Raw genomic sequence first — 19,070 nt, 5'->3', positions numbered from 1 at the left:
AGGTGGCTAATGCAGTCCTAGAGTCAGAAGCCCTAGAATCAGGCAAAAGTTTAGATTTTCTCTTACGCTTACCCAATGCAGGGAAAGCTGACAAAGCCGCTGTTACTGCAGAAGAAACCTGAGCGGCAAAATCCCCAGGTAAATAAACACCCCCAGGTGGATGAGAGGACATAGAAGGCACAGAATGAGACACAGTTAATACTTGGGATGTTTGAGAGACAATAGGCTCAGAAGGGAGTAATTTATCTTTAAATTTGATAAGCATGAGGAACAGAATTGCATTGACAGTAAACACTTGTCCAGAGTCAGTGACTGATCTAAACCAGACTCCATTACTGCAGTCACAGCCACAGAAAAAAAAAAACAACTTGAAAATAAAATATGAAATTATTTTGAGATTGAAAATAAATAGTAAACCCCTGTTCACAGCGCTCCTATTTAATCCTAAACAATAAAGTGCTCCTACCATACAGAAAAGAATACCCTAGTAGTAAATGGAAAGGCTTGAAAGTTACACTGATCCTCTAATGATCCGCTAAGGTATAATCAGGGATTTGGTACAAACTCTCGATTTGAAGCACACCTACGCACCACCAAACTACTGAGCTCCGTTACGTAAAAGTGGAACTGCGGCATCACGTGACGGGGAGAAAACACTGCGCCACAGACAAAACGCGCGCAACAGAGAGACAAACGGCTTAGTAACGACCATTAATGTAACTCTCTAAGAAACTGTCCCCACATAAAAAAAAATTGCCACTGATGCCAAAAATAGAAGCGATATAAATGATATACCCATAATGATATCTCTGTGCACGTCCCAAGAACGAAATGTTCCCCAACAATAAAGTAAACTCCTCAGCCAAGTGAAGTCTCTCAAACTGTTTAAAAGTCTCAAATTAAAGTAAAAAATATCCCCCAAAATGTATCCTTAACTATAAAAGGATAACTAGTGCCAGAGAAAAGGATCCATAAGATGATTAACCTCCTAAGTGCTGCTCTCCTTCAGTACCTAGAAGGCAATAAGCACTTACCTTAGATCCTGCAGAACAGATGTTGCTCCTTAGGTGTGGCAGGTACTGTACTCCCTGTCATTGACCTGTAGGAAAAACATAAATTATGCTTACCTGATAATTTCATTTCCATCTGTATGGGAAGAGTCCACAGCTGCATTCCTTACTTGTGGGAAATACTGAACCTGGCCACCAGGAGGAGGCAGACACCACCGCCAAAGGCTTAAATACCTCCCCCACTTCCTCATTACCCCAGTTATTCTACAGAGGGAACAAGGAACAGTAGGAGAAATATCAGGGTGAAAAAGGTGGCAGAAGAAAAAAATTCAAATTTAGGGCCGCCCATCGGAGAACATGGGCGGGAGCTGTGGACTCTTCCCATACAGATGGAAATGATTTATGTTTTCCATCTTAATATCGGAAGAGTCCACATCTGCATTCCTTACTTGTGGGAAACATATACCCAAGCTCTAGAGTACACGGAATGCTAACGGGAGGAAAAAAAGAGAGGCGGACCCAATCTGAGGGCACCATAGCCTGCAAAACCTTACTCCCGAAGGCTGCTTCAGCAGAAGCAAAAACATCAAACTTGTAAAATGTTGGAAAAAGTATGTAAGGAGAACCAGATAGCCGCCTTACCTTACAAATCTGATCCATAGAGGCCTCATTTTTGAAGGCCCAAGAGGAAACCACTGCTCTCGTAGAATGAGCCGTAATCCTCAGGAGGCTTATGTCCCGCCGTTTCTGTGCTAAACGGATGATACTCCTCAGACAAAAAGATAAGGAAGTCGAAGAGGCCCTCTTACCCCTACGCTTCCCGGAAAAGAGAACAAAGAAATCGGTTTGTCGAAATTCCTTTGTGGCCTGAATATAGAACTTCAAGGCACAAACCACTTCACCCTCGGATAACCCTCAGTTAAATCCAATAAATTATCTGATGTACTCTGGGAAGGAGTGCTTGCGCTTAGCAGGGCGAGGTAAAGCATTAAAGGCCGCAGACACCGCCGTCAGAACTGCGCAGTAACGTCTGGTGAAAAAAGGCCCCCTCCAGATGGAGGATCAGCAATGCTACGGGAAAACTGCATGTGTAGAGATATAAGAATGTAGGGTACGCACCTCACTGGACGACAACTCCTCAGAGGTGGACGGCTCGTGGTATCAAACATGTTTGATATTATCACATTATCAAGGCCTATGGAACATAATTGAGAGGGCGGAACTAAGGCCTCCTCACCATATAAACAGGAATTACTCATTAGGAATAGAGGGAGTGCCCTCTAAAGTAACAGAAACCTCCATCTCTAGTGCAATAACCGGTGAACTAGAGAAATAAAACATCTTATTTTATTCAAAAAAACGGCACCCTTATACGCCACCTCCTATAACCCAGACAGTACAGAGATTTAGGACTCCTCTCTGATAAACACTCAGTCAGGAAAAAGGGAATGAATCACATGGTGCACAATGCAGGACCGTCCCTGCTATGAGAAAAAGCGCCAAGCTTGTAAACTGCATGGCTCTCAAAGTGAAAGTGAAACCTGTATATTCCATAACAGCCTATGAGCCCATAACATCTCACACATAAAAGCATAAAATCAAATAAACATATAAGATTATTCCCCCCGGTGCAATAATCCCCCTAAGGAGATATGAACCCTTGATTCTATACAGATAAAAGGAGTCACACTGTGACCCTGTCTTCTTGTGTTATCATACATGTATAAAATATGAAACGTGTTTATCCTATGCAGAAGCCATGTCTTTATTCAGGAGGAAGCTTACGCCATGGAAAGTCTAAGTTCAAAGAGCTTTTTGCTCTGGCCGGCCCACCTCTCCTGCCAGAATATGGGACCCAGGGAGCTCGCGGATTTGCCAGACCTGAAGCGAATCATGGCCACATACACACAGTGAGTTCTCCCCTTGTTCACAACATACACACACTCATAGCCAATTGCTGCATATGGCCCTTGGTGATGCATGTACTTCAAAGCGTGACCCACCAATATGGCTATGAATTATACGATAACCTCATGGAATATTGGGGGAATAACCTCCCCGGCTAAACGAAGCATGATCTTACAACACCTTAACACAATGCGCACAGATATAGCCTTACTCCAGGAAACCAGGTTATCTCAGATGGAAAATGAAAAGCTAAAATCTAGGTGGGTAGGCCAGATCCTTTACACGCCAACTGAAGGCAGAAAACGTGGTGTGGCCATATTGGTTAGGAAAGGACTCTCAATATCCTTCACAGACACAGTGACAGATAGCAGGGGTAGATATATAATCACATTAATGCACGCTCATAATTTCACTTATGTGGTGTGCAATGTCTATGGCCCCAACGCCTACTGCCCCAGCTTTTGGTCTGAATTGCTAGCAAAGCTGGCCACTTATGACAATTCATTATTAATTGTTGGTGGTGACTTTAATCTAGCACAAACTACGCCTCTAGACAGATTTAAAGAGCCCATGACATCTAACACACCCATAAGAGACATTTCACAACATAAGAGGGAAGCACATCTAATATGAGTTTGTTTATGGAAAATCTAGACCTAGTAGATACATGGAGGGCGCAACATCCAGACCAGAGAGATTACACCTGTGTCTCCAAGTCACACAGCACACTGTCGCGTATTGACTTTTTCCTGACTTCTAGAGCTCTAACACCTCAGATTCACTCACCCAAGATTGGACAAATCACAATTTCGGACCATGCTCCGATTCATTTGAGGCTCCAATCGATAGTACAGGAACATACAAATAGATCCTGGAGGTTTCCTGTATATTTATATGATAACACGAATTTAGACAAAGTCTTAAGCAGTCATGGACACAGTACACAGCGGACAATAACCAACACATAGCAGAACTATATTTGTTCTGGCATGCTTCCAAAGCAGTCATGAGAGGTCACATTACTTCATACACCTCTCACTTTAACAAGCTGTCCAAGAAAATAGACAGGCAATTTCTGTCACGACTAACAGAGGCCTACAATAATTACCTTCTGAACCCCTCTCATACCTCGAGACAAACCTATTATGACCTTAAGAAAACCAGGGACACCTATTTGATCCAAAAAGACAACAGATACAATATCCATAGACATGGACGATTCTATAGACATGGAAACAAGGCAGGCAAATTGATGGCTAGAATGGTAAAGGCACACAACCCTAGATCATATGCAACTTCAATTCAAACGCAATCCAATATGGTGACACACACAAAGGAAATTATGGTGGAATTTGTTAAATACTACCAATCACTATACTCTCAACAGCACATTAATGTAGAAAATAAAAACAAATTCTGGGGAGAAATTATAAATCCTTCTCTGACTGATGCACAGAGAGATATCTTAAATGCCCCAATAAGTACACGAGAATTGTCTAGATTAAACAGCTTAAACTGGGCAAGGCGGCGGACCCTGATGGGCTTCCTGCCGAGTACTATAAACTCCTAAGTGAAGAAGTCAGTCCCATACTGGCATCCCTATACACAGACTATCTAATTAACAACACCCAGCCCAATATGCGCTTCACAGAAGCAAATATTTGCATCCTACCAAAACCTGATAGAAATCCTCCTACACTCACATCCTTCTACAGACCAAATCTTCACTGCTTAACAGTGACTACAAATTACTGACAAAGATAATGGCGGATAGACTGGCAACTGGTCCCTCCCCTTCTTGGTTCACCCTGACCAAACGGGATTCGTCACAGGACGCTCCTCCGTGGTGAAAACCCTGGCCATATCCTCTTACCTATTGTATAGCACACACTCAAAAAAAACAACCCACTCTACAAGATGCTTGTCTTTTTGGCGTTAAGATGCCCGAAAAAAGCTTTTGACAGGATTGAATTGGCGCATTCTTTAAACTTATACAGACTTTGTATACTGTTCCCAAGGCCTCGATCATAATAAATGGCGGACTATCCACTCCTTTTAACCTACAAAGAGGGACCTGACAGGGATGCCCTCTCTCTCCATTACTCCTTGATTTGGCCATTGAACCTTTAGCCTGTCACGTTCGGCAACACAGTGAGGGAATTGACGTTAAAGGCCACAAACAACATTTATCATTGTACGCAGATGACCTCCTTTTATTTGTCAGTAATCCAGGATTAAATGTACCCAAACTCTTAGACATTGACACTTTTGGAACTTTTTCAGGTTACAAAATCAATAAGGATAAGTCAGAGGTCACCTGGCTAAAAAACACGAAGAGAAATACACTTAGTAACACTGGGCCTTCAAATAACAGATGGCACGTTCAAATATCTGGCATCTATATACACATAGACCCAAATAAACTATACCCATTAAATATCAGCAAAACTCTTTTAAATATACGGGATATGTTGCTTGGATGGGATAAACTCCCCCTATCCTTGACGGGCAGGAGACACCTCTTTAAAATGATAGCCCTACCCAAAATACTTTACCCTTTACAGATGCCTTCCGTTAATGCTAATGCAATGAGATGCCAAGACAATACAATCTGCCTTCGGTCAATTTATATGGAAAGGAAAAAAAGCAGAGGATAGGTAGGCTTAGCCTGGTTATGCCATTTACTAAAGGGGGGCTCCGCCTCCCAAACATTCTTTGGTACAATTGGCGACTTTGACCAAGATAGTGCTGGACTGGTTAGTTGGGAATGAAAAATTCACAATCCCCACATTAGAATCCAGGTCTCTCACCACTTCCGATACACCTAGCCTTCTTGCCTCATGCAAAGCTAAACTCTCTGCCACCCGAAATCCAACATCATGTTCTATTTAGAGACCCTTTAAGAGCATGGGCAAAACTGTGTAAGTTGTGGGGAATAAAATTTAGTATTAACAAATTCCTCCCTATCCAGGGCAATTTATCCTTTTTACCAGGATACACCACAGCAGTATTTAAGATCTGGAAAGAGAAACCACCTCACAACAATTGGACAACTATACAATCCACTAGATATTCATCCTTTTCAGGAACTACAAAACACCTATCAGATACTGAACACACACATAGGTTTGCATATCTCCAATGTAGGCATTATGTCACAAAACTGAAATCAGAGGGCCTGCTTACTGTGGAAAACAATCATATTAACACTTTATGCTCATTAGCTAAACAGGGCACATACAAACTAGCGAACGCATATGACCTCATTCTTAAAACACCATGACACTCTGAACATCCAAAAGATCTCATTAAAATGGTCCACCTGCAGAAACATAGAAATAGATTCCGAACAGCTTGACATCTAGTTTTGAGGAAGTTAGGAACACAACATTATCAGCAAACCCGAGAGAAACACATACAAAAATTCTCCAACAAGCGTATATTACTCCGGCCCTTAGATCCAAGTGGATAACCCGATGCGGAAAATGTCTGCATCAAATGTAAACTACCAAAACCCGATTGGATTCACCTGTTTTGGGAATGTCCCCAAGCTAAAATGGTTCTGGAATAAGATAGCATTCTGGTTAACAAAAGTAACAAAACAAAAAAAAAAAAAGACATCCCTCTCGGCACAACAAATCGTGTTCCTGCTCCCCACCAACAATACACAGACACAAGACATTCTAGCTAAAATAACTATTCTAATCGCACGACAGTTGATATTACTACACTGGGCGATAAGAAGTCTCCTCCATTCCAAAAATTCCTCACTAAGTTGCACACCCAGATGCTTATAGAACAGGCAGACGTCAGGGGGAATATTGAGAAGAGAATATCCAGATTCATGATTCATTAAAAAATGGGAACTATACTTACTGTACTTGCCAGGATAGTGTCAGAGAAAGAGTTCTATATCCATTTAGAAATAGTGAATTTATCCTTAAAGAAAACTTTAAGGGGAATTGGTGCTTCTCGAATAACCACATACAGACTGCCTAGGCACATAACAAACACACACTTTGTGCTCATGTCGGTGGGGAGGGATGCTCTAGGGCTGGTGTCCGCGGGCATCTCGGGTAAGTATGGCCGGATCTGGGCTTTGTTGGTGCATAGCACTTTAATCTAAATTTTTTGGTTTATTATATTTTGTTATTGTTTATAATGTTTTGAAGAAAAAGTGAAAAAAATGAGAGGGGACAGCACGATCTATGGCATACTTGTCGCGTTGATACGGGAATATTATGAATCTTTCAATGGACTATAAACTACCATCAGAGTCTTGTGTTTAACGATATGTTAACAATCTTTCATGAATGTATATCAACTTTCACGGTCATTGGTTCGTGTAAAAACCTCTTGGTGAATAAATAAAGTTTTTAATAATAAAATATGAAACGATCTTACCAGAATCTACGTCGTGGAACAGGAACACGGCCCTTCAAGTGTGACAGAGAGTAGCATCGCTTCTGACGTGGACTTGAGTGAAGAAAGTAGGCAGCCAAACTCGTCAACGCTGATTGCCTATGGAGCTGTTAATATGAGTCGGGATGGTTTCGCAGAAAGAATCTCCCTGCATCTCCGGACTCTTACTTTCATCCATGCTCTCACTGAGAGGCTGACAGGACTACTTAAAACTCCAGTCCCAACTTGAAGAGTACTACCCTCCATAAGAGACTACTCCAAAATCTTCTAACACTTCTCTGCCAACCTCCTGTGACGAAAGGCAAATAATGACTGGGGTTATGAGGAAGTGGGGGAGTTATTTAAGCCTTTGGCTGGGGTATCTTTGCCTCCTCTTGGTGGCCAGGTTCAGTATTTCCCACAAGTAAGGAATGCAGCTGTGGACTCTTCCCATATTAAGATGGAAATAAAGAACAGAATAACCAACTCTGGCTTATTGGAAAGGGGAAGCAAAGTATTAAAATTAAAGCAAGGACTACCTTGCCGCCTTTTAACTGCTTAAAAGCCACCACTACTCTTACTGAGGAGATTGACGTGGACACAGCTGAAACCCCAATGCTTGCTTGCAGGGAAAAGTACCCATAAAAGGATTAAAATCTTCAGACACCAACTTCGCACAACCTCCATTGACAGAGGCAAAGAGAATGACTGGGGGTCATGGGTAAGGCAGTTACACTTAACATCTTTGCTGGGGTGCTCTTTGCCTCCTCCTGCTGGCCAGGAGTTGAATATCCCACTAGTAATTGGAATGACGTTGTGGACTCTCCATGTCTTAAGAAAGAAATATTATATTTTCATGTCTGGTTAGCGCAAATGAGAATATGCGATTGTGGTGGGTTAGCATTTTTTTCCCCTTTATTGACTTATGGGGAATATGTGAATGCACATGCAATGTTCTAACTTTGGATTTTTGGGTTTGTCGGGTTACAGCGAGAACGAAAAAAAGTTAACTTTCAACTCATAATACGAGCGCAACCAGACAAGCACAAAAATCTAACTTCTAGCACAATTAACGCTCAAGCAGGAGTGTGAAATTTGAGCTCCACTTGTAATCTGGCTCAATATGGGTAGACTTGATTGGACTTTTTGATTCTTAGCTGCTATTTCTAACTAGATTTCTTTTGTAGTGGAGAGATGGTAGCCTGAGTTCTGACGCACAATGTCAAGCTAATACAAGGCTACATTATCAATGGATTTAGTTTTGAAAAACAAATTTGTTTTTGGATCCATAAGTCTACTTAGGTATTATTAGAATATGTACATCAAACATTTTCAGTTGGCTGTGTAATATTATACATTGTTTTCTATACTGTTTTAATACTTTACACAAAGCCTATGCATGTAAAGTCTGTTACTCCATCAATGTAGCTCATGTTGTTTAATGTGAGTTCTTGGAATCTATTACATGTGAAACTATGATCTGCTACAAGTCGTGCAACTTTGTTCAACTTTCACTACAACACAAACTATAGTAGCCAAGAAGCAGAGTTAATAAGGATTCTAACTATAATGAAACTCAAGGTTTGGTCTTAGTGTGAACTATAGACTGTGAGCTCTCCGGAGAAGGGCCCTCTTCCTCCTGTGCTAGATTTGTTTAGTCTTGTTATGTTTTGTATTGTATCACAAATCTTTGTCATTGTATACCCCTATCATTGTACCCAGCGCTACGGAATTTGGCGGCGCTATACAAATAAATGATAATAATAATAACAGTAGACATGATTTCTATAAAATCCTACAGTATCTGAAACACTTACATAAAAATTCCTTATTTCCCTGGCAGTGATTCGCAGCTCAGAATACTGAGACTCATCCAACTGCTGAACCAGAGCTCGGAAATCCCCCTGGAAGAGATGGCAAAAAAACACATTAGTAGGAACAAAAAGAATGTTGTGGATTGTGAGAGAATGTGAGATAAGACACAAAGAATAAATTACAAGAAAATGAGACATATTATTAAGAGATATTCTCAATATTCAAACATGTTTATGAAACAGCAGGATTTAGGTAAAAGCTATTTAAAGTGAACCTAATGCAGCAAGACCTCTTTTCTACACCTTGCTTATGTTGACTGGCTTATATGGACAACTCCCACAGTTCTATTGGTAGACAAAAACACACCTGCCCAAACGTGACAAGAAACCATTTGTTTTATAAAGCCTGTTCTAAATAAACAGTTCATGAAAATCCTGCACTTTATTTTTTCTAACTAATATTAATATAACTAAATTGGTTGACATATAACTCATAAGACACATCAACATTTGTTTATTTGCAGGTTCATAAATATGTTAATTCTAAAACTGTAAAAGAAACAGATAATCCACCATCACTAGGATTTTTTATAACACTCCAAAAAACTAGATAAACATTAAGGAACAACAAAATGAAAGGGAAATTAGAAGAAAAGGGAGGACGACTGTACAATATACAGAGACAATTGATAAAAAGAGTAATATAGAAAGAATGTAACAAACAAAGGTGCAGTGTGCAGAAGAGGGTCTCTCACCACATGAGGATGTTTTGCTGCTTTGGCAACCGCATCACCTCGCTCAGAGAAATACCTATGAAGATATAGGGTTCATTTTTTACTTCCCCAAAAGTAATCCCCAACAAACAAATTTTCTTGTCCAACAACACCCATGAACAAGGTTATGATGAAACCCTTCTATTGTACATAACCATAATGGATAGTGGTTAACCCCTTATTTGTCATACAGGCAAGCAGAGTACCCATTTTCTGTCAGTCATATCTGTAGAGTAGTGGCTAACCTGTGTCTTGCCACAACAGCAAATATTATGCCTCCATCTATTACTCTTGTTCTTACTCACTTAGATATTTGGGTCTGGGTTGCATCTAACTTTGTCCTCAGATTTGTCATCAGTTCAAACACCTTTTCCTGAGGAACAAAAAATAAATACAAAAAATGTTAAAATAAAATTTACATTCATCAGTCATACACAAATGAACACCCCACATTACCTGAACAGCTACTCCAAAGTTATTGCCATCTTCAATCTGAGGAATCTGAAGCTGGAGCCACAGGCTGACCTGTAGGTGATAGAATGACAAAATATGTATACATGTTAAAAACAATGCTCTTAATAAATATTTATTTCACCTCTTCCAATTTTCTCTTAAACCCTCTGTATCTCACCAGATGTAAATTTTCTTTGGCTTCCTGAATTTCACGTTTGATTCTTTTCTGCAGAACTGTGATTTTCTCATTACTAGAGATGGGACCACATGGGGGACCTAGAAAGTGAGTGGGAAGATTAATAGCAGCTACATATTGTAAGCAATGTCATCTATGTGACATGCAGAGATAATATGAAATATGGTGCTAAACAGCTGCTATTTGTCATTTTTCATTAGACAGGATAAACTGAATAATATCTTTACCTTTGTCATCTTCGTCATCCTTCTTTTTCTCATCTTTTTCTTTTTTCTAAAAAAATAAAACAAAAAACAAATGAGCACATGCCATAGACACTGCTATTCTCAAGTCTCTTTGGTAGGGTAGAGATAAATACAGATCAAACAATTCTATCAGTAAGTTACTCTATGTACCTGAGAAATCCTCATCATGGTCAGTTCCTAAATGTATCTATCTGAAAATTATCCTTTGGTGGACTTTCACAAAAAAAATAAAAAGTTACTCCAATTGGTCTTCCTGACCCCAGAGAGATCTCTCTTTGGGTCTCTGTGTTGTCACCATTGGGGGTTTTCTTTGTAAGTAACTCATTCTCTCTTATGAAGGTTCTGTCTAATCGTCTCATAGGATCTCCACTTGTCTAGATTCAATGGTTTTGATATTTTTCTCTCATTTTCCTTTTGTTTATATGGTATCCACATTGTTGTGCCCCTGTTGGTCTGTAATGCCACTTTCTCTAAAGTCTCATTATTTGGGTTTCCTCGCTCAACGTTCCTGTTGCTAGGGTCTCTATCAGTCTACATTACACCTTCCTCTTTTATGAGCTTCTCTCTCCTTGTGTTATTAGAGGCTCTATTCCTTTGCACACATATTTTATGTTGTGGCAGGACACAGGTCTCTTTCTATTACCTCTTTAGCTGCCTCTTTTGCTGCCTCTTTTTCTGGATCTGGTATTGGTATATCCAACTCGGCTCGAAGTGTAGAAAGGTCTGAGATGTTCAGCTCTGGAGACTAAATGATAAAAGGACAAACAGAAAAAAAAATTAAGACCTATCAGCCTTATCTGCCCTGTCATGCAATGTGCGGTAACTGAAAGGGATAGTAAACACCAAAACTGTTATTGTTTAAAAAGATAGATAATCCCTTTATTTACCATTCCCCAGTTTTGCATAACCAACACTGTTATAAAAATATACTTTTTACCTATGTAATTACCTTGTATCTAAGCTTCTGCTGACTGCCTCCTTATCTCAGATCATTTGACAGACTTGCATTTCAGGCAATTAGTGCTGACTATTAAATAATTTCACGTACGTGAGCACATTTTTATCTATATGAAACACATGAGCCAACGCCCTCTAGCTGTGAAAAACTGTCAAATGCATTTAAATGAGAGGCGGGCCTTCAAGGGCTTAGAAATTAGCATATGAGCCTACCTAGGTTTAGCTTTCAACTAAGAATAACAAAAGAACAAAGCAAATTTGATGATAAAAGTAAATCAGAAAGTTGTTTAAATTACATGTCCTATCTGAATCATGAAAGTTTAATTTGGACTTTACTATCCCTTTAATTATATTATATGCCATTATTCCAGATAGTAGTTAGTTCTCATGTACAATATTATCTACAACCATTACCAAGAACAGAAATATTTTGTCCTTTCTACATACTAATTGCATTTTTACCTCTGTTTTATGTAATTTTGTTTTTCTAAAATAAATTCTCATCTAGGTATACTCATATCTGGGAACAGTTGAATATGTGTTTATTTTTGCCATTTACCATCAAATTTTCCCCTTGACATTTGTTCTACCATTTGTATTTATAGTGTTAATGTGAATTCACTTATATTCTAAATTCATATGGCAATATTCAAATGTACAGGGATGGTTAATAACTGTTTTAAAGGGACAAGAAACACAAAAAAATGATTTTGTGATTCAGATAGAGAATACAATTTAAACATCTTTCCAATTTACTTCTATTTAATTTGGTTCCTTCTCTTGTTATCCTTTGCTTAAAGGTTCATCTAGGAACGCTCAGGAGCAGCAAAGAACCTAGGTTCTAGCTGCTGATTGGTGGCTGTATATATATATACAGATTGACATTGGCTCACTCGTGTTCAGTTAGAAATTAGTAGTGCATTCAACAAACGATACCAAGAGAACAAAACAAATTAGATAATAGAAGTAAATTGAAAAGTTGTTTAAAATCACATGTTCTATCTGAATCATGAAAGAAAATATTTGTGTTTCATGTCCCTTTAAGAACATATAAAAGTATGTTTTAAAAAATGTACCAAAATGTCATAATCACTACTATCAACGTGAATCATTATTAGAGTAATCCAAATATATTGCTACTTTAATAGATATATATGATAACACATTTACACTGCATTTCTTTGATCACAACCTGCAGGGCACACACCTACAGCTGTATGTCACATGTACCTGCTCACATTTCAGACAGGGACACATTGAGTTAGGGGAATACACAGAGAGTAATGGGAAAGTCCCTCAGGTGTTAATCTGGACAATTCTGACACAAGTTCTCTTTTTGCCATCTGTGATGGTTGTTCATTTTCAATACTAATACTGTGTTGCTGATAGAAGACAAATGTGTTGCTATTGTCACTTCAGACAATAAATATATAGACTGCTCTGCCACGGAGCACAGACTGACTGCAAAAGGAATGTTTGATGACAGTTTGAAAAAACAAATTTTGCTTACCAGATAATTTAATTTCCTTCTGTATAAGGAGAGTCCACAGTTTCATTCCTTACTGTTGGGAAATATTGAACCTGTCCACCAGGAGGAGGCAAAGACACCCTAGCCAAAGGCTTAAATACCTCTCCCACTTCCCCTATCCCCCAGTCATTCTGCCGAGGGAACAAGGAACAGTAGGAGAAATATCAGGGTATAAAAGGTGCCAGAAGAGACATATAAATTTAGGCCCATCGGAGAAACACGGGCAGGGGGCCATGGACTCTCCTTATACAGAAGGAAATGAAATGATCTGGCAAGCATAATTTATGTTTTCCTTCTTAATATAAGAAGAGTCCACGGCTTCATTCCTTACTGTTGGGAAACTTATACCCAAGCTCTAGAGGACACTGAATGATAACAGGAGGGACAAAAATAGAGGCGGACCCTAATCTGAAGGCACCACCTTTCTCCCGAAGGCTGCTTCAGCTGAAGCAAAAACATCAAACTTGTAAAATTTAGAAAAAGTGTGTAAGGAGGACCAGGTAGCCGCATTACAAATCAGATCCATAGAGGCCTTGTTCTTAAAGGCCCAAGAGGAAGCCACTGCTCTAGTAGAATGAGCCGTAATTCTCTGAGGAGGTCTATGTCCCGCTGTCTCATAAATTAAGCAGATAAGACTCCTCAACCAAAAAGATAAGGAAGTTGAAGAGACCTTCTGACCCTTACACTTCCCAGAATATGCCACAAACAAGGAAGAAGCTTGTCTAAAATCCTTAGTAGCCTGAAGATAAAACTTCAAGGCACGAACCACGTCCAAATTATAAAGTAAACGTTCCTTCGAAGAAGAAGGATTAGGACACAAAGGGACCACAATCTCTTAATTGATGTTGCGGTCTGACATGATTTTAGAGACAAACCCTAACTTAGTACGTAGGACAGTCTTATCCGAATGGAACACCAGATAAGGAGGCTCACATTGCAAGGAGGCAATTTCAGATACTCTGCACGCAGAAGCAATAGCCAGTAGAAAAAGAACCTTCCAGGACAACAACTTAATGCCAATTTCATGCATAGGCTCAAACTGAGCCCGTTGCAAAACTTTAAGAACCAGATTGAGACTCAAAGGGGGAGCCGAAGATCTGAACACAGGTCTGATCCCAATCAGAGCCCTAACAAAAGACTGAACATCTAGAAGCTCAGCGAGCCTCTTGTGCAGTAAAACAGACAAGGCCGAAATCTGTCCCCTCAGGGAACTGGCCATCCTGGAGAAACAATAGAATCCTGACAACCTTAACTTTATGCCAAGGAAATCCATGCTCTTCACACCAGAATAAGTAGGTTCTCCACACCTTATGATAGATGCAACGAGCAACCGGCTTACAAGCTTGAATGAGATTATCAATAACTTTCTCAGAAAACCCTCTATTGGCAAGGACTAAGCGTTCAATCTGCACGCAGTCAGCCTCAGAGAATCTAGATTTTGATGAACAAAAGGACCCTGTTCCAGCAGATCCCTGCGACAAGGTAACTTCCATGGAGGAGAAGATGACATCCTCACCAGAGCCGCGAACCACGTCCTTCCTTGATGGAATCAGTATTACTGACAGTGACGCTCCTGCTTGATGCGGGCCACTACCCGAGGAAGGAGTGGTAATGGCGGAAAAAGGTAGATTAGACTGAACCTCCAAGGCACCACTAATGCATCTATTAGCTCCGCCTGAGGATCCCTGGACCTCGACCCATATCTGGGTAGCTTGGTATTAAGACGAGACGCCATTAAATCTATCTCCAGCGTCCCCCACATGTTGCATATCTACACAATCACTTAGGGATGGAGAGACCATTCCCCTGGATGCCTGGATGAAAGGATTGTCTGCTGAGAAAATCCGCTTCCCAGTTGTCCACACCCAGAATGTGGATCGCTGACAGCGAACAGCTGTGGGCCTCCGCCCACTCCAAAATCCGAGATACTTTCCTCATTGCTAGGGAGCTTCTCGTTCCCCCCTAATGGTTGATGTAAGCCACCGAGGTTATATTGTCTGATTGGAATCTGATAAATATATAAACCAGGATGAACCCAGAAGAGGCCAAGTCTTCAGAGCATTGTAGATTGCTTGAAGTTCCAGAATGTTGATCGGGAGTGGTTCCTCCTGAGACCACAGCCCTGTGCCTTCTTGGCACCCCAAACGCTCCCAATCCTGATAGACTCGCGTCCGTAGTCACAATCTCCCAGGATGGTCTTAGAAATGATCTGGACAGAGCTACCAAGAGAGAGATTCTCTCGACTGGCTGTCCAGGGAAATCTGATGAGACAGACCCGAATGATCGCCATTCCACTGTCTCAGCATGCACAGCTGTAATGGTTTGAGACGGAACCTGGCAAAGGGAATTATGTCCATGCTGGACACCATGAGACCAATTACCTCCATACACTGAGCCACAGATGGCCTTAAGGAGATCCGGAGGGCAAGACATGCCGAAGCTAGCTTGCAACATCTCTGGTCGGTTAGAAATATCCTCATGGATATTGAGTCTATTATAGTACCCAGGAATTCTACCTTGGGGCTTGGAATAAGAGAACTCTTCTGTAAGTTTATCTTCCATCCATGTGATCGAAGAAGGGAGAGAAGAGATATCGAATGGTCCTTTGCCAGACGAAAGGATGGTGCTTGAACCAGAATGTCATCCAAGTAGGGAGCTACTGATATACCTTGGGTTCTGGCGACAGCCAGGAGAGCCCCAAGAACCTTTGTAAAGATTCTTGGAGCAGTAGCTAGACCAAACAGAAGTGCAATGAACTGGAAGTGCTGATCCAGGAATGCAAACCTTAGGAACTGGAAGTGGTCCCTGTGGATTGGAACGTGAAGGTAGGCATCCTTTAGATCTATAGTGGTCATGAACTAGAGGAAGGATGGACCTTATTGTCTCCATCTTGAATGAGGGGACATATAGAAACTTGTTTAAGCACTTTCAGTCCAGAATCAGGCGTAAAGTTCCCTCCTTCTTTGGGACCACAAACAGTTTTGAATAGTATCCCAAACCTCTTTCTGCGATAGGGGACATGAAAATGTCCCCTAAGGAGGACAGATCCCGCACGCACACCAGAAAGGCTTCCCTCTTTTCTGGTTTTGAAGACAGGCTTGAGAGGAGAAATCTGCCCTTGGGTGGATAAGATTTGAAACCTATCTTGTATCCCTGTGTCAGGTTCTGCCTGGTTCAACCCATTTTCCTCCTAACTACACCCACTAATTTCTGATTTGTTCCTCCTTCCTTAAGAGTGCCGCTCACCTGTTACACCTTGCTCAGTATTGATGATCTTCGCTACAGAGAGGATTACCTGCCTGCTCAGCCTTTTCCTTCTCTACCTTGTAATACGGAGTTCTGAGCCTTTATCCTAAACAGCACCAACTACTTTGGAATTCCATTTAAAGTCACTCTCTCTCCTTGTGGGGTAAAGTACCTACTGTGTTTTTCTATTACCTCTCGCTGCTTTCTTTTTACCGCAGCTCATACCCTCAGTGTTCATTCAGCCTGTCAGTGAGATTCTCCCGATTACGCTACACAGCGTGACGTCACTTCCGGGTCTGCTCCGGTCTCACTCTAACTACTCTGATTCCTACGAAGGTAACCCTGCTTGCTCTCCTGACTGCCTGCATTTCCAAGGTACAAATTACAGTTTAACATCATATCTCATAACGTATTCAACTCTGACTTGTATTATACATAAGAAGTTTAATCATAACTTTTAAGCCTAAAAACCGCAACTTCACTTGTTTGGTTCACTGATGCTCAAATGCTGCCTGTCTGAATCTTTATCTTTTTGTCCTCTCCTGTTATTATCCAAGGGTGATCTTAACAGTAATATTTCTTTTTCTTATTCACTTTCTGCTGAATAAGTTATCAATCCTTGATATATTAAACTTATTCACGTGACTGAAGGAAACCTTTTCAGTAATAGAGGTTTTAGACAGTCCTGTGTAACATACATATTATTATTTATTCTGCAGTTGTGTTCCACCTATACACATAACTACCAGTTTGTGATATAATACTGAGCCTAAAAAAATATGGAACCAGCAGACCTACATCAAGTAGTGTATAACCTCAATCAAAAGGTAGATCAACTGGCACAAGGCCTGCATGATTTACAAATTGAGAATGCTGCTCTGAGAAAAGTAATTACAGAGTCTCTCTCTATAAAGGGTAACCAGACTGAAAGTGTTATTGAACCTCAAGTCTCTCTTCCAGACCTCTTCTGTGGTAACAGAAAAGCATATAGACAATTTAAAAACGCCTGCCTTTTATTGTTTTCAATGAAACCTAGGACTTACCCCACTGAGAGAGTGAAAGTCCTCACTACAATCTCCTTTCTCAGGGGGGATCCTAGAAATTGGGCCGATAAATTCATAGAGAACCAGGATCCCATTCTCGGATCCCTTGTAGATTTCTTCACCAGAATGGATGAAATGTTTCAGGACACAGATATTCAGCTTACTGCTGAGATGAGTCTGAGGAGTTTAAAACAAGGAAAGAGACCTGTGGAGGACTATATATCAGACTTCAAACAGTTCGCCACAGATGCTCTCTGGACCCCAGTCGCCCTGCGTAATCAATTTCGGTTGGGACTTTCAGAGTCTTTAAAAGACGAATTCGCCAGAATTGAATTACCAACAACCCTGGAAGCTTTTATGAAAACAGCTATCCAGATAGACCGCCGTCTACGTGAAAGGAAGGCTGAAAAGTATGCAACAGACCTAAAACCTAAACCCACTTCTGGCTCTTCGGCCCCAAGTAGTGTTTCTGCTATGAAACCCTCTGCTGAACCCATGGAGATTGGCTTCCTCAGAGGTCCCCTCTCTCAAGAGGAGAAACAACGCAGACGCTTAAGGAATCTATGCCTGTACTGCGCTAGCCCAAGTCACGCTGTTCAGGACTGTTCCCTACTTTTGAAGAACAAAAAATGTAAGTCCACTTACCTTTATACATCTCTACCTTCCCCTGAACATTCTCCTTATTGTACTTTATCTGTCTCCCTACAGTTGGAGCAAAGTCAACTGAGGATCAGTGATGCCATTGTCGACTCTGGCGCTTCAGGGAATTACATGGATCGGGACTATTGCATTAGGGAAAATATACCTCTAATAAAGAAAACTACTCCCATACCAATCAGAGTCATAGATGGTTCACTCATGTTCTCTGGACCTATAACTCATGAGACTGTTCCACTCATGCTTAATATATCAGGACATTATGAATTACTTTCTTTTGATGTTCTTCCCTCTCCCCATTTTTGTTTGGTTCTCGGGATGAAGTGGTTACAACTTCATAACCCCACTATTGTTTGGCACCCTTTTCAAATAAAATTTTGTTCCACTTATTGCAAAGAAACATGTTTCCCTAGTCCTGTTTTGTTGCACACTATTACTGATTCTGAGGGCTTACCCTCTCAATATTTGGAATTTAAAGATGTATTTAGTAAGACCGAGGCAGAGAACCTACCACCTCATAGGGCATATGATTGCCCTATCAATCTCCTTCCTGGAGCCCGCATACCCATTGGACACCTTTACCCATTAAGTAATCCTGAACTGGAACATCTTAAAGTCTATCTTGACGACAACTTAAAGAAAGGCTTCATTAGGCCATCAACTTCTCCTGCAGGGGCAGGTTTTTTATTTGTTCGTAACAAGGATTCCAGCCTCAGACCCATCATAGATTATCGTGAACTAAATAAATGCACGATTAAGAATCGTTATCCTTTGCCCCTAATCCCAGAGATGATCGAGAGGCTTTCTGATGCTACTATTTTTACTAAACTTGACTTAAG

The 19,070-nt window shown here is 40.7% G+C and overlaps 1 protein-coding gene across 1 annotated transcript in view; it reads right to left on the bottom strand.

Annotated features, from left to right (window-relative positions):
• LOC128649217 (proteasome activator complex subunit 1) overlaps window positions 1–19,070 on the bottom strand; it is a 102,158-nt gene that overhangs the window by 25,436 nt on the left and 57,652 nt on the right. The window contains exons 5-11 of the mRNA XM_053702354.1: window positions 11,444–11,545; window positions 10,783–10,828; window positions 10,538–10,635; window positions 10,363–10,431; window positions 10,212–10,279; window positions 9,889–9,943; window positions 9,137–9,223 (exon numbers count right to left, since the gene is read on the bottom strand). Of these exons, the coding sequence (XP_053558329.1) occupies window positions 9,137–9,223; window positions 9,889–9,943; window positions 10,212–10,279; window positions 10,363–10,431; window positions 10,538–10,635; window positions 10,783–10,828; window positions 11,444–11,545 (525 nt within the window). The remainder of the gene's footprint in view (window positions 1–9,136; window positions 9,224–9,888; window positions 9,944–10,211; window positions 10,280–10,362; window positions 10,432–10,537; window positions 10,636–10,782; window positions 10,829–11,443; window positions 11,546–19,070) is intronic.

Source organism: Bombina bombina, chromosome 2, assembly GCF_027579735.1.
Source record: "Bombina bombina isolate aBomBom1 chromosome 2, aBomBom1.pri, whole genome shotgun sequence".
Lineage (NCBI taxonomy): Eukaryota > Metazoa > Chordata > Amphibia > Anura > Bombinatoridae > Bombina > Bombina bombina.
The sequence above is the reverse complement of the archived record's forward strand: the minus strand, read 5'-3'. Positions and strand labels throughout refer to the sequence as shown.